The sequence below is a fragment of the Pygocentrus nattereri genome, chromosome 17, assembly GCF_015220715.1.
Source record: "Pygocentrus nattereri isolate fPygNat1 chromosome 17, fPygNat1.pri, whole genome shotgun sequence".
Lineage (NCBI taxonomy): Eukaryota > Metazoa > Chordata > Actinopteri > Characiformes > Serrasalmidae > Pygocentrus > Pygocentrus nattereri.
In genome coordinates, this window is record NC_051227.1 from 34,562,302 (window position 1) to 34,576,911 (window position 14,610).

Sequence of the window (14,610 nt, forward strand, 5' to 3'; positions counted from 1 at the left end):
TGGGTTAGGGAACATAATTGTACCATAATCTCTTGCAGTTTTATTGTTATAAGTTGTAATGACTCCACCCATCCTGTTTTTAAGGGGACTTGGCTATCTCTCAGTAGAGCTAACAGTTTTCTCCCTGTTTATCTAGCCATGTAGAGTCTTATGCCAAGTCTGAAGCAAATGGTTCATTTAAAATCAAAATACAAATTTTTACCTTGTTAGTCCACGTTCCTGGTCATATTAAGCATGGTTCATGATATAACATTTAAAACACAAAATTATGGTTTTCTTGTAATCTTCTCTAGTAATGTAATGATTTTTGCCCACATTTAAAATGTCTTCTGAGTTTGATTACATTTACATACACAACAGCGAGACCAAACCCAGCTATTATTGAGTGAAAACACTGTTAGCTCCGAGACCCTCCCTGATATGTTTCACTCAGAAAATCACAGTAGGGAAGGAAAATGAGTTTTGATATCAGATTCATGTTGAATTTAAGCATTTGCAATTAGGAGATATACTAAAGAGGTAAAGCCTTTTATGTTAGTTCTAAATGTACAAATATGAACTCAATGAAATGGAATGCTGGAGTCTTCAATTTTCTCAAATATGTATTATTAATTTCATTTTGCCAACACAATTTTTCCTTATTAACAACATCTTAAAGCCCCAGGGAACCAAAATATGTTTTTTTCACATTAATCTCGCTCTTGTTGGCACACAATGTACATATAGAAAGCATGTGCTGTGAATAAAGGCCGACGCACACCGGACATGTTGCAGCCATGGAGCGCCGGCATGCATTGGCGCACTGTGTCAGAGCCAGTGTTTGGATCTCCACCAAAAACAATGGCTTTGAATTTTTGGATGCTGTGCTATATCAGAAGGCTGATGTGTCTGTGCCCGTCTGCTCAGCTTTAATAAAACCACGTCTTCCTTCAGTCTCTGTGTTTGAGTCAGAGAAACTTACTGAGTGAAAGCTAAAGACCAAGCAAAAGCTAATCCAGCAAACATAAGAGACAGCAAGCTACCTCATCTGTTGGTCTGCTTCTCATTCATTTGTTCATTTATCTGTGCCCATTGTTTTGTTTCTTTGCTCATCTGTTCATACGTTCATTTATTCAACTGGCCTTGCCAGCATTCCCCAGATGCACACCCAGCAGTAAAGTGAATGAGAACTCATGGATGAACTTAAGGGCCTTCTAGGCCTTCAAATAATGATTTCTGTGAACTTAAAAAAACACATGCCTGTAACTTTAGTTCCTTTTTATTCAGTAGAAGCACTTATATTTAAACAGTACACAGTTCCACTTTCTGGAGAAAAAAAATGTTACTCTTTGCTTTCTTGAAGTCCCAGATGTGTCACAGACTGATTACGAGCAGCAGCCTAATAAAATGGTTATTACAAATTGAAAACAGCGGTGGCAGTACAATACTCACTGTACAGCTCCTACAAAATAAAACACAGTCTAAAAAGTTCATGAGCTTGAGATAAAACATGGGGTGTCTTTTAGAACTTTAAATGTCTGTGTTTAATGTGGAACTGCCAAATAATGTTAATATTAATCACTATTAGGTTACCACTAACAAACTACTACAATCCACCAGGAATGCTTGCAGAAGTTAGCATCAATAGGTGTGTCGTGTCCCACCCCAACACCCAATCACATGTTTAGTGTTTTGATATTTATGGCCTGAATTGAAGGTCCACTTCTAATAGTCACAGTTTGCTGTTGATAAGGACCTTAACTTTAGGATGTTGCCATTTAAAATATGGACAATGTTTTTAGGACTATCAATAACATGCTTGTTAGAATATTAAGCCGCACCCACACAGTTGCGAGATAGGGCTGATAAGCAGTAGTTGTTTATACTTCCAGCTTTTTTCATTCAAACTTGGCTGGATATTTAATACAACACATCATTTTAGTACAAATATTTTAATATTTTACCCCAGGGGTGTTCAAAATGATCCACAGAGGCTGGTGTAGCTGCAGGTTTTCACTCCAACAACGCAGGTCACCTGATGAAACATATGAAGACAAAGACCAACTGATTAAACAAGTGGAGTCAGGTGTGCTCCAGCTTGTTTGAAGTGGAAACCTGCAGGCACACCGGCCCTTTATGGATAAGTTTGGACACCCTTGTCCTACACAGTGTTCCCTGGGACTTAAGTTTTATTTTCACAATTTATGTTCTTCACAATCATTCAAAGTTCCTTGTCATTACAAACAAGAGATCCACATGCAGAGCATCCCTGGATCTCCTTCACCATTCATGAAAGCTGTGTTCTCTCACACAGGGCTTCTCCAGAACCCTGGGAGCATTCACATCCCCATTCTTTTCCTGTCTCTGTTGTTTGGTAAGACTATCTCATGACTGAACTTGCTACACAATGACATGAATGCTCAGCTCCAGTCTCACAACAACCATGCTGGCTTTTTTAGGGTGGCTTGCTTATAGTGATTTTACCATATGAAAAAAGAGGCCCTGATTTTCTAATATCCCTAATAAAGACCTCAATTCACCACCATTTACATACTAACTGCAAGATATTCACTTGCATTCAGAACCTTTCAACTACATTTTCAAAAGCTTGCAACTGTGATGATGTCAGTGGCCAGGATGCATCACCAAGACTGTCTAAGACATTACACCTCAGTCAAGCGAGCCATTCTAAGAGATAAACTTACCTTGACCCAAAAATCTTTATTTATGTGTGTAAATATATACCAGTATTTTTTAAATCATGAAAATGAAAAATCAAGACAGCAGTCCTAAAAGCACGAGACACAATCAAAAAAGATCAAATAAATATTAATAGCACAGTTAAAATATACATGATGTAAGATGAGGACACTGACAGGGGGAGAGAGAGCAGCAGACCCTGTTGAATAAGCAAAGTTGGTGAAATGGTGTTGTATGGGGGTAAAGTGTGTGTTTTTGTTTGTTTGTTTGTTTGTTTGTTTGTTTGTTTGTTTGTTTGTTTGTTTGTTTGTTTTTTAAGCATTACCCTGTTGTGCTATGCAAAATATTTTCCCAAGCTTGGCAGGTCTGCAAAGTGGGAGAAGCTCTTGATCTCTGCAAAAAGATCGATAGTCAAAACTCCCAGCATTAACATGTAGCACTCATGCTTTCTCATGTTTCTGATGTAGAGCAAGATTAGTTCAATGTTGTTATGTAATATGAGAAGATAGAAGGGTATAGATTGTTATTTCTCTATGAAAGCAAAACAAATGTGAACGTGTGGCCTTTTTTACAAGAAACGTTCATTTTATTCCCAGCGACGCACTTTGGAAAGAAGCAGGGGGATTTTGGCATACTCACATCCTGCTCCATGAAAGATGGAAGACTCAGGTTTGATTGCTCCTATCCTCCATGTGACGACAGCACACCTTTTCAGTGTGACTTCACGAATGAAGATGGAGACTTGCTTGGCAGCTCAACTCAGCTTGTCTTCAGAAATGACGCCTTCTTTGAAGATAAAAACAGACTGTGCCAGCTGTATGTCAATATAAACTGGACCACGTTGGTTAAGCCCACCAACTATACATGTACACTGACTCGGCGAAGAAGAAGAGAGGTGAAGAATGTGACTCTGGAGTACATGGACGGAAGAGGTAAATGTTGAATTAAGCTTTTTGATGTCTATAACTTCAAAAATATCCTTGGTATGTGGATGACTGACATCCCACCAAACAAAATCTTATGGATTTACAGCACTCACAGTGGTCTGCTTACAAAAGAACAATAAAACAGTAACATTTTGCTTTATATAGACCCGAAACAAGAAGGAATTAGGCCTTTGATATGGGAGGGGGGAGTTTTTATCAAATTCCAAAGCATCAGGACTAGTTTACTGAAATTACTGGACCAATAGCTGCATTCATCATTAATATGTCTAAAAAATGTCTGTCGTTTTATTCATAGGGATACCAAAACCATGTCCTTCAGCAGCAGTGCTGCTCCATGAAGCATCAGGACTTCTGTGGCTGATGGCCCTACCAACTACGCTAAAGATTCTCTTCTAACCAGAAGTTCACCGTTTTTTACATTTCTCCTGTTTTCTAAAACTGCTGTTGAGTTTTCTTTGCTTGGTTTAGTTTTTTCTGGCACCCATCCAAGTACCTGTTCTTGTCAAAGATGTAATGCCTGTTTTGTATTCCCAAAATGTTCTCCAACTGAGATTCTTCTGATGTTTTTTTTTCCCTGTGGAACCATTTTTCTCACTTTACTGCTTAATTCTTGCACTTTTTTAGGAGATTTGACTTTTCAAGCATGTTCATATTTCTTGTAGCCATTTCATCTTCATTCATTCATTTGATCCTCTGACATTCTCAAACTTGATAGACGAGTGAGTGTATTTGTGAATTTGTCACTTGGTATTTATTACAACAGAGAAGCATGGACTTGCTAAGAGATCTTTGACCTAATAAAAGTAAAGTTCACTCTTTTAGCTTATCGTTATTAAAGATGTCAGAAGTTCCAAAACCTTTAAACAATGGGAAAAGTATCATTGGTGTTGCACTGAATAAGTTAACGTTTTACGTAGGACCTTTTCATTAGAAACGCATGTTTTGTGGAATGGGGAAAGAGTTTTCACCATTTGCAACTCATCTCAAAGCTGTTTAGTGAGGTTGAGGTCAGGACTCAGGCTACTGGAGTTCTTCCACTCCAAACTTGTCAAAGCATGTCTTAATGGAGCTCACTTTGTGCACAGGGGCACATTCATGGTAAAACAGGAAAGGGTCTTCCCCAAGCATATAATTGTCTAAAATGTCTTTGTGTACTGTAGCATTAATATTAACCTTCATTAGAACTACGGGGCCCTAACCCTAAAAAATAGGCCCAGACCATTATCCCTCCTCCACCAAACTTTACTGTTGGCTCTATGCATTCCTGTAGGCATTATTTTTCTGGTATCCACCAAACCCAGATTCATCTATCAGGCTGCAAGATAGTGTACTCAAGATAGTATACACTGTTGGAATGGACAGGTAATACAGATGTCTCTGTAGATGGGGTGTAGACAGTACAATATACAGTGCCCACATATAGCGTACTGTTGGAAATCTCCACTTCACTAGTTTAAAGCTGCACTACATGCAGTTTGGGGATTTGGAGACCTCTATGGTGGAAATGCTTAATTGCAGAAGAATATTTTGTAACGTTAGTTCTTCGGACCCCTCAATGCTCAAAAGAGTCCAAATGAATGGGATAAGAAGGAGCATATAAGGAAAATAATTAATAAATGCTTAAACATTTTTAATGTAAAAGAATACATTTATTTCCTGAACACATAACCATCGAATATTTTAACGCTGCCGTTATGTTTTTAATAGCTTTTGAACTCGAGTTTAGGGCACCCCATGTATGTTCATGACGTCTGCGAATGCAAACAGCTGGCTCTCCAATCAGAGCCCAGTAGCAGCAATGCATAACGGTCATTCAGCTTTCTGTCCAAAATAGTCCTCTTACTGCAGGAACGGGTATTTTCTCTGAAGCTGGAAACGTAGGTCTCCTCTATCGCCTCCTACTGGCGACAGCACGAATTTTCGCAATACTACTGATTCATGAATGAATCGGTTCTTTTCTGAACGGTTCTTTTCCATGAATCGGTCATCCGATTCAGCTGAATCAAAGGTTTTCGTAGGGTCTACTAAACTTGGGGAATCACTCGCTGAACCGAAACTCTTCACCGTTTCAGTGTTCAGTTTCAACGAGTCCTCGTCATTCATTAGTTGAACATTCATTGTAATTAGTTTGGTCGCTTATTTCAGTATAAAGCCATTTCTTTGAAGATACGTATTCAAAATTATGAAATTAATTCATTATAAGTTTCGAACAGTTTGTAGGAACCTGTAAAAATGAAGACATTTTAAAGGAAAAACGGAGCTGTAGGTGATTTAATGGTGATTAACAAATCTGTACAACGTTGAAAATGAATTTAAAAATAAACGGATTCATACAAAGGCTCATATTTAAAAATCAGTAACCAAATCTCACTAACCTGACAGTTTTCATTGTATTCTTGAAACAACAAATTCCAATAAATTGAAAATCATAGCCTACCAATTATTATCTCCATTTTTTTTTATCATGTCCTAACTTTATATTGTTCCCAAAATACTTCAAACAGTGCATAAAGTGTCACTTTAACCAAAGTTTTGGTGTCTAGTTTACAACACTTGAAACTACACTGTGTATAAGAATCTGAATCAGAATCCTTTATTGATCCCAGAGGGAAATTGCAGTTGTTACAGTTGCAACCATTTATGTAAAATAATAAACACTTTAATAACTTAAAACAAAGATAAAGAGAAATTTGCAATATGTACACAAGATTTAAGTTCTTATGAATATAGTAAAGTGACAGTGACTGTGATAATAAATATGAAACATCTAGTATAAACAGTTCAAATTATTTAAATTATTGTCCCTCTGAGTTTTTGCAAACACAATTATTATTATTACACATATGAACAGTTTGGTATTGAGTATTGCACAGATGAAGCACACTTTGTGAATCACACACTGAGGGAGGAGTTATAGAGTTTGCTAGGGTTATTAAAACTATTATCATGAGAAGTGGTTCTAAACGTTTGAGCTGTAGTGTATATTTTGTAAATTATAACATTAAGTAATATTTAGCCTAGAACGTTATTGATTATTGTATGATAGTCATAGTCAAACATAGCATTGTATATGAGTTATTAAACTTGACTTATTATCTTGAATGAGCAATCTATAATCAACTGTCTCTTTTTCTCACACAGAACCAGCTCCTGGACCCCAACCAGTCTGGGTTCAAACCAGCACACTCTACAGAAACTGCTCTCATCGCAGTGACCGAGAACCTCCAATCAGCAAGATCAGCCAAATTGTCATCTGTCCTGATCCTTCTTGATCTCTCAGCAGCTTTTGACACAGTCAAACACACGATCCTTCTGGACATCCTCACCAACCTTGGAATCACATTGAGTGGCACAGAGTTCTGCGTTCAACTCTTCCTTTTTCTCTCAGTGTCTGCAGTGACATTTTGTTTCTAGCAGTATCTGAGCTCAGGTCTCTTTTCTCTAAGCTATTGGTAACTAGCAAAGATACGTTCTCTAGATAGACAAAGCACTTCTTGTAAGTCGCTCTGGATAAGAGCATCTGCTAAATGCTCTAAATGTAAATGTAAATGCTATTCTCTGTTCCTTTCTTCTCTAAAACATATCCAAAATCATCACCTAAAGTCAAATGAGGAGCAGATTTCAGTCAGACCACCCTCGGATAGGTGAGCCTCGGTGAGCTAACTGGGTATACAGACATTGTAATGCATGTAATATTACATTTATTTCTGTGTAGCTTTTCATCTTACTAACTTGCCCGCTAGCAGAGTGAAGTACCAGCAAGTGAATGAGTTTGAAGATAACAACTTGAAAGTTATAGTTTTAAAATATTAAAGATTTTTTAGTATGTACATTCCTTGAGAAGGACACCATGACCTAAGATTAGGACCCATCTCCAGGCTATCCTACCAGACATGGTGGCAGCCTGAGGTACAGGAGTTGGAACTGGGTTTTACATAGTTGTATGACTGGGTGAAAGGTGACCGTTTGGGCTTTAAGCCTGACTGAGACAGACACCTACGGACATCATTAGGATGCACACAATGGACAATGGCTGTGTTTGAAATAGTCTACTATATACTGCTTGTGTACTGATCGATCCCAAAAGTAATAAGTATGCAGTATGTGACCAACATGAATGTTCTAGTATGCCGAAATTACCCAGATCATACTGCTCTGGCAAAATAATCCAGCAGGAATATCTCCATGATGGACTGCATCCAAAAATGCAACATGGTCATTTCAGCAGAACATGACCACTGATGTAACCACTTGGATATCTTTAATAGCCCTGGATTCAGCCTTTCTATACATTAAAGTGGCAGTACTTTACAGTAATACTTACTGCAAATATAACATGATTAAAACATTAACTTAATTAAGTTGCTCTCAGCAGAACAAACCACTCAACCATCAAGCTCTCGTGCAAAGTCACACTGATTATTATTCAGTCAAACTAGCTCATATTACTCCAGTTATAAGTGTTCTGGATGAAAACAGCTGTTTTTGGAAATCACAATATACTTAAACTTATAGCCCATCTCTCAACAAGGATGTAAACAAACTTAAAAGTGGCTGGCACAGGTTGCTAAGCAGTGATTGGGGGCTGAAGAAGATGGGGTGGGTGTTGAGATGGTCTGATGGGCTCAGTGCCTGATGTTGGCAGGCTAGACGCCCCCCCATCCATAACCCAAGCACATGGCTTGGGTTACATACTGTTGACTGTACTGTAGCAGCACATGCGGTATACAGTACACACACTGATGCACAATGCAGTGCAACAGCATGCTATTTTGAACACAGCCAGTATCCTTGTCTGGATCTCATCAATGACACTGTGTCATGTTTCTGAACCAGTCCACTAGTTTCCTGTGTGACACTTTAATATCCCTTTAGAAGACCATCAGATGCAACTGGAAGCAGACACAGGTCACCGGCTAAACCATGAGGATATCTACCCATCACTAAAATACAAAGCAGCCTACTTTACAAAACCACCAGCAATCAACAAAAGCACTTCATGGAGTCTATGTTTTTTCAGCCGCTCAATGGCACATGTTCATTAGCAGTGCGGTACACAAAACTAGGCAGGATATTTTGATAGCCTGAGTGACCTCATCAGAAAATCCTACCAGCAGTAAACCTAAACGATGTTCTAATGGTCTAAATCATCTTATTAGAGATATAACATTACAGTAAGTCTACATAATGCACTCTAAGTAAGGCTGAACTAACAATAAAAACGCTAGAAGTCACACTTCCCATGTGCGCATGCGCAGCCTTTCCTAGAAAGTATTGAAACAGACTCACTTCACGCGTGAATCAGTGAATCATCGCGTCAGGTATTCGGATATTCGATTCATTAAGCAGGCCGTTGCGAAAGAATCGGTTCGATGAACTGAATCAAACTACCGTAGACGAAGCCGTAACCCTCGCATTAGATTCCGCGCATGTAAACAATACAATACAGGCATATTAAACGGCGAGCGGTAAGTTTTAAAAATATTGTTCTAAGACTGCACACCAATATCGCTATAATACGGTGAATGAATAGTGTATCAATGTAGGCTGTTGTTTGTTCTGCTCATATTAGCGTTGAAAGTCAACAACATAGTTAGCTAGCTAGCATTAGCTAACTGGGCTAAACTCTTGCTTTTGTACGCGTATCATATTTACCATGGTTTGTTGGGTTAGCTAAATGCAAAATATAAAGTAGCATTTAAATATGAAATTGTTTGGTGCAGTAGGGATCTAAGCTATTAGTAACCGGGTGTTATTATTAATTAACAAGCTAACGCTAATGTTGCTCTGTGTTAGCCGTTAGCTTGATAAAACTACTCCACACGACTTGGCGTTAGCTATATAAACTGCAGAGTTTCTACGTTTGTTCGTGTGCTCTTACCTAAAACGAAGCATCTGAATTGCACTGTGTCTTTTTATTTTGAAGCAGTGGGCTGGAATAACCTGAACGAGTGACTGACGTGCTGCTTGACCCTGCCGGCAGATATGAAAGGGTAAGATCCTAAAACGTTACCCTGAATATTGGGATGCCTACTTTTTGCATTAAGTGAAAGTATGCTTTAACTATTTTTTTATAACTGCTTTTCGTAATTTTGCAACATTATTTAACTTTCAGGCAACAGAAAAGTTCAGACCCTGACTGCAATGTTCCTGTAATTGAAGAAGGTACCATAAAATAATACATAATAGCAGGAATAAAGTGAATCCTAGTGATCTTGAATAATAGAAAACCTAATGTCTCTGATTTTGATTTGGCACTCCTTTTTGCTCATATTCCTTCAGGTGCAGTTGCTACTGCAGAGGACCCATCAGCAATTGCAACCATTCAGTCAGCTGCCACCTTCTCCTCTGATCAGCCGATTAAATACCTCTTCAAGACAGAAGGAGCTGGGGGGCAGGTAGGGGAACTGTACCCTCCCACCGGACAGGTAGGAGAGGAATACAGGAGATAGGCTTGTAAACTTGAAACCCAAAGTACTTTTAATAATCCTCCAAATGTGTTCTGAAGTTGGAGTGAATCATTTTTGTCTATTGAGAAATAAGGACGTGAAGGATGGTGTTGCCATATTGAGATGGTTGATGCTCACCTTTTCCAGGTCACATATCGGGTAATTCAGGTGTCAGATGGACAGCTGGAAGCTCAAACGGATGGCACCACGGCTGTCAGCGTAGTGGCAGGTTTTCCTGCTACAACGCAGCCTGTTACACAGGTAAATGCTCTGTGAAGAAAGTTGCTGTATTTATAACAGCCTATTTCTGTCAGTGTTGCTCAGTCTAATTCATACGGTTGTTGGTCCAAACAGGCTGTATTCTCCCAGTCAGAAGGCTTAGAGGGAGATGGCACAGAAACCCATTACACGTATTACCCAGCCACTATTTCAGATGGCGGAACAGGCGCTATGGTCACTAGTGTCCAGGCACCTGACACTATCCTCAGTCAGAGCGCACCTACAGGTAATGAGTAAATCCTTCATTTTCAGCAGACATTAAGCTGTCTTGGCAGTAGTTGCTTTCTATAATGGCGCATCAGTTGCATGAAAGTAATGGCAGCTAACTGAACAATCATTTGTAGTTTTTCTTTGTCTGTTTTGTAGGTCAATTATACGTGATGATGTCCCCCCAGGAAGTTCTGACGGGAACAAACCAGAGGTCTATTGCACCTCGCACACAAACTTTTAACACGTAATCTTACCTTCTCATTTAGAATATTAAATAGTTACAGTCTTAATAGCTTCGTATTCTTGGAAATCAGCTCTCTAGATTTGATAGTTTTTTTATGTGCTTACTTGTTTCTGCTAATTTATAAATGCGATGCAATATCTGCATATCAAAATCAGTATTGCTGTTAGTCAAACTGTGAGCTGATAGATTATTGTGGTGTCTTAACGTTTTTGTTTGAGAGGGTCTGTTTTTGTGCATTTCCCAGTAAGTCAGAAGCACCAAGGACTTCGCGAGACGAGAAACGACGAGCCCAACATAATGAAGGTGAGCTTTGTCTACACGTTTGATGCAGAAATTGTCCTTGTGGAGGCAAAATATAATAACATTTTTTGTTTCTTGTTTGACAGTTGAGCGACGGCGCAGAGATAAGATCAATAACTGGATCGTTCAGCTTTCCAAGACTATTCCTGACTGTACTTTGGACTCCACCAAGACAGGGCAGGTTAGTATTTGTTGTGATACGATGTGATATAGGCTGGGTTTGAAAAAGTAGTAAGTAGTTTTCAGTATGTTACCAATATGAATCTTCCCAATGCATCAAATATACCTGAATGACACACTCCACAGATCCAGATAGCAGAGTTATGTCTGTGATATACTGTATCCCAAAAATGCAGCTTGGATATTTTAATAGTCCTGAATTTAGCATTTCATATGTCCACCTGTCTCTGCTGATCTTGAAGTGTATTTGCTGACATCTATTTAATAAAATGAATATGTACAGTATTACTTACCACATAGATAACATGGTTAAAACATTAATTTAATAAAGTTGTTCTCAGCCAGAAAGTCTGCTCAGCATCCGCTGCTCAGGCTCCTGTGTGGAGTCACGCTGCTAATTACTTAGTCAAACTAGCTCATATTACCTCAACTATGAGTGTAATGAAAACAAAATCTCTCCCTAACAGAGGAAAACAGGTGTGTTTGAAAACCATGCAAGTTTGCCACACTGACCAATCCAAAGCAAATTCCTAAAGTTTATTTTTATCTTTGGAGATGAGTAAAATTATCTCCTGCTTTCTGACACTGAATGTGGTGTACTTATAAAAGTCGCACAGGTTCATCTCTTGACAAGAATATAAACGTACACACTGAAAAGAAGTAGCATGCAGTATTCAGTATATACTGATGCAGATTATGATACACAGGGTGCCCTTTCGGATTTAGCCATAAAACTTGCAAATGCTTTGTAATTTTCCACAGAGTAAAGGCGGGATCCTCTCAAAGGCTTGTGATTACATTCAGGAGCTGCGACAGAATAATAATCGATTGGCAGAGGACCTCGGCACACTCGAAAGATTGAGGATGGACAACCAGCTTTTACGGCAAGAAGTAAGCTCGTTTCTTTTAATGCTGTTTGGGGAAAAAAAATCCTTTTTTAACCTATTACTGCATCATCTATTGTTTCAATGTTATCACAATATTAGACTTTGTAATATTGAAGTGATGAAGATGGCATAATATCATTTTTTTGTTTTCTGTACTGATATGGAAGGATTTTTGTTTTTGGTAGAAAAACTATTCATCTTTAAAATGCTGTGTTTTAAATTGAAGCTCATCGCTTAAGACGAGCCTTTAAAAATCTAAGGCAAAAACTCTCCTGTCTGCTGATATCAGCTGATACTGATATTCCATCTCTAGCATGCAGATGAACCCTCTACTTGATCACAAAATTATTTATTGCATTATGTTAGTATATTGACCAGTATGAGTGTTTTAATGAATTAAGGTATTCACACGGTCCAGCATTCTGAATAGTTTGGTCTAAATAATATATCACAATTTCAGTTTGTTGCAATATGATATGGCGTTCATGCAGGATGGATTCAAATTTCCTTGTGTTTTTTTTATTTTATTTTATAAATATGACATAAAACCTGAGAGGTTTTAATGAAGTTTTTGGGATTAAGAATGTGAACGTTTGCAAATTTTGTTTGTAAATTTGCAAGATCTTTGCATAACAGTCTTCTGTCATACACATAGTCTGCATGTTACGCGACAGTTACTTTGGAGTTATATAGGATAACAAATGTGGATTTTTGCAAGTTAAAGTCCAGCTGATTTTAAGTTATTGTTTTCTGCCAAAGGTGGAAGACTGGAAATCCAAGAATCAGATTTTGAGGAACCAGCTCAGGCAACATGGTATTGTGGCTGCAGCAAGTGCTGACCCCCAGTGAAGAGGGATGTAGGGGCTGGTGAAATGCTGCCCGTGAGCCGTCATTGAACGTCCGTTGTGAATGTTAGTGTCAAGACAAATTGAGGAGTGAAAATAAGAAGTGTTATTAGACATAAGACTTGAATCAGAACGTCCCACTGGTCGATACAAACGGCAATCATGGACAGTTTTATTGCAGGATTTATTTGTCTGTAATACCAGTGAGGTTCTTCTTACTGGACGGTGCATTACTCTGTATATATTTGTTTTGTACATGTTTTTTTTACTTGTTCTAATTATGCCTTTGCTTTTATGTATTGATAAAGTTACTGCAGTTCACTCAGATGCACAAAACATGAAAACTGTTAATTTTTAACCTGAAGTACTTACTCTTGCATGGGCTATACTTCCTACTGGAGGGTTCATTACTTCCATTAATAACAAAATAACTGCTTTTTATGGTAATGTGCACAAGCATTCTGTATTGTATAATACAGTTTACATATGAAATAAATAGATACTCCTGCCCTTTGGAACATAAATGATCTTTAATCTGTAGGTGTATGTTCTTATTAGTAGGCTGAGGCTCCACACATCAGTGTTATCAGTGTTTTCACATGGAAAACGGTACCAACTAGGGATGTACAGGTTGAATGTTTATGACTGATTCTGGATTCTTTGCAGCCAAATTGATCTTCTTTTTTTTTTTCCCCAAACCCAGAGCTCCCACTAGGGTAAATAAATGAGCCCAAATGCTCCTGCACAACACATCCAGTACTTTCTATTAGTCAAAGTCAAGGTATAAACATTATTAGCTTTTTCAATGTAAAAATCAGCATTTGAGTTTCTACTACAGCAAGTGCGCATTTGCTGAACGCTGGGAACGAAAATCGGCTGATTCCGACCTTGGCCAATTCTGATTTCTCTTTGTAAGATTGAGCTAAGTAGTGAGCTGACCAATGTATTTAAAGCACATCATGTCTCTAATTATGATGGTATTTAAAACATTTTTAAAGCTGTGCAGAACATCTAAAACCTGGCATCTTTACAAAAAAAAACAAACTTCAATGCCTCTAATGTCTGATGGAATGATGATAGTGTACTTGGTGGACTTTTTGTGTTAGCAGCAGATTCTCAGCTGCAGCTTCTTCGTCAAGTTAGTTCACCACGACTAGACCTTATTCAGCTGACTAAGGGCTTCATTATGTAGAGTTGAAATGCCTGAACCTGTGCTGGATTGACATGTGTTTTGATGTGTTTGTCCATCCCTGTGTGTGTCGCTCACTTGATTCCAATTCTCACTAAATTTTCAGATTATTTCGCATCAATTTTCCATCAATCTACTCGCCAGAACTTCATTATGAAGACTTTCATAATTAGCTGATAGGCTGAATGAGGAGAAACCTCAAATTGAAGAACTGGAGATGAGGCCTTGTGCAACAGGTGGAAAAATAACATGTTGGTTGTGTGTGCTGAATAAAACCGGTTTCCGTATCAGACTTCCATTTGCACAATGAGAGCACGGAAAAATGATTAAAAAGTGCTGGACTGCTCAAAAGCGCAGTATACAATGATACAAAGCGTCCAGTTCAGGACAGAAGTACAGAA

General features: G+C 38.3%; 1 protein-coding gene across 5 annotated transcripts; it reads left to right on the forward strand.

Moving 5' to 3' along the window:
• Nucleotides 1–8,960: 8,960 nt before the first annotated feature.
• Nucleotides 8,961–13,547, forward strand: usf1 (upstream transcription factor 1). 5 transcript variants are annotated; one of them, XM_017718662.2, is made up of 11 exons: nucleotides 8,961–9,094; nucleotides 9,553–9,619; nucleotides 9,742–9,791; nucleotides 9,909–10,054; nucleotides 10,223–10,336; nucleotides 10,430–10,580; nucleotides 10,721–10,808; nucleotides 11,053–11,111; nucleotides 11,195–11,289; nucleotides 12,051–12,179; nucleotides 12,935–13,547. In XM_017718662.2, exons 2-11 carry the CDS (start codon nucleotides 9,612–9,614, stop codon nucleotides 13,022–13,024), a joined length of 930 nt encoding a protein of 309 aa, XP_017574151.1. In that variant the 5' UTR covers nucleotides 8,961–9,094; nucleotides 9,553–9,611; the 3' UTR covers nucleotides 13,025–13,547. The 5 variants fall into 5 exon arrangements, with proteins under 5 accessions (XP_017574151.1, XP_017574154.1, XP_017574153.1 ...); XM_017718665.2 differs by having other exon boundaries at nucleotides 10,721–10,775; XM_017718664.2 differs by having other exon boundaries at nucleotides 9,909–10,024.
• The last annotated feature ends 1,063 nt before the right edge of the window (nucleotides 13,548–14,610 follow it).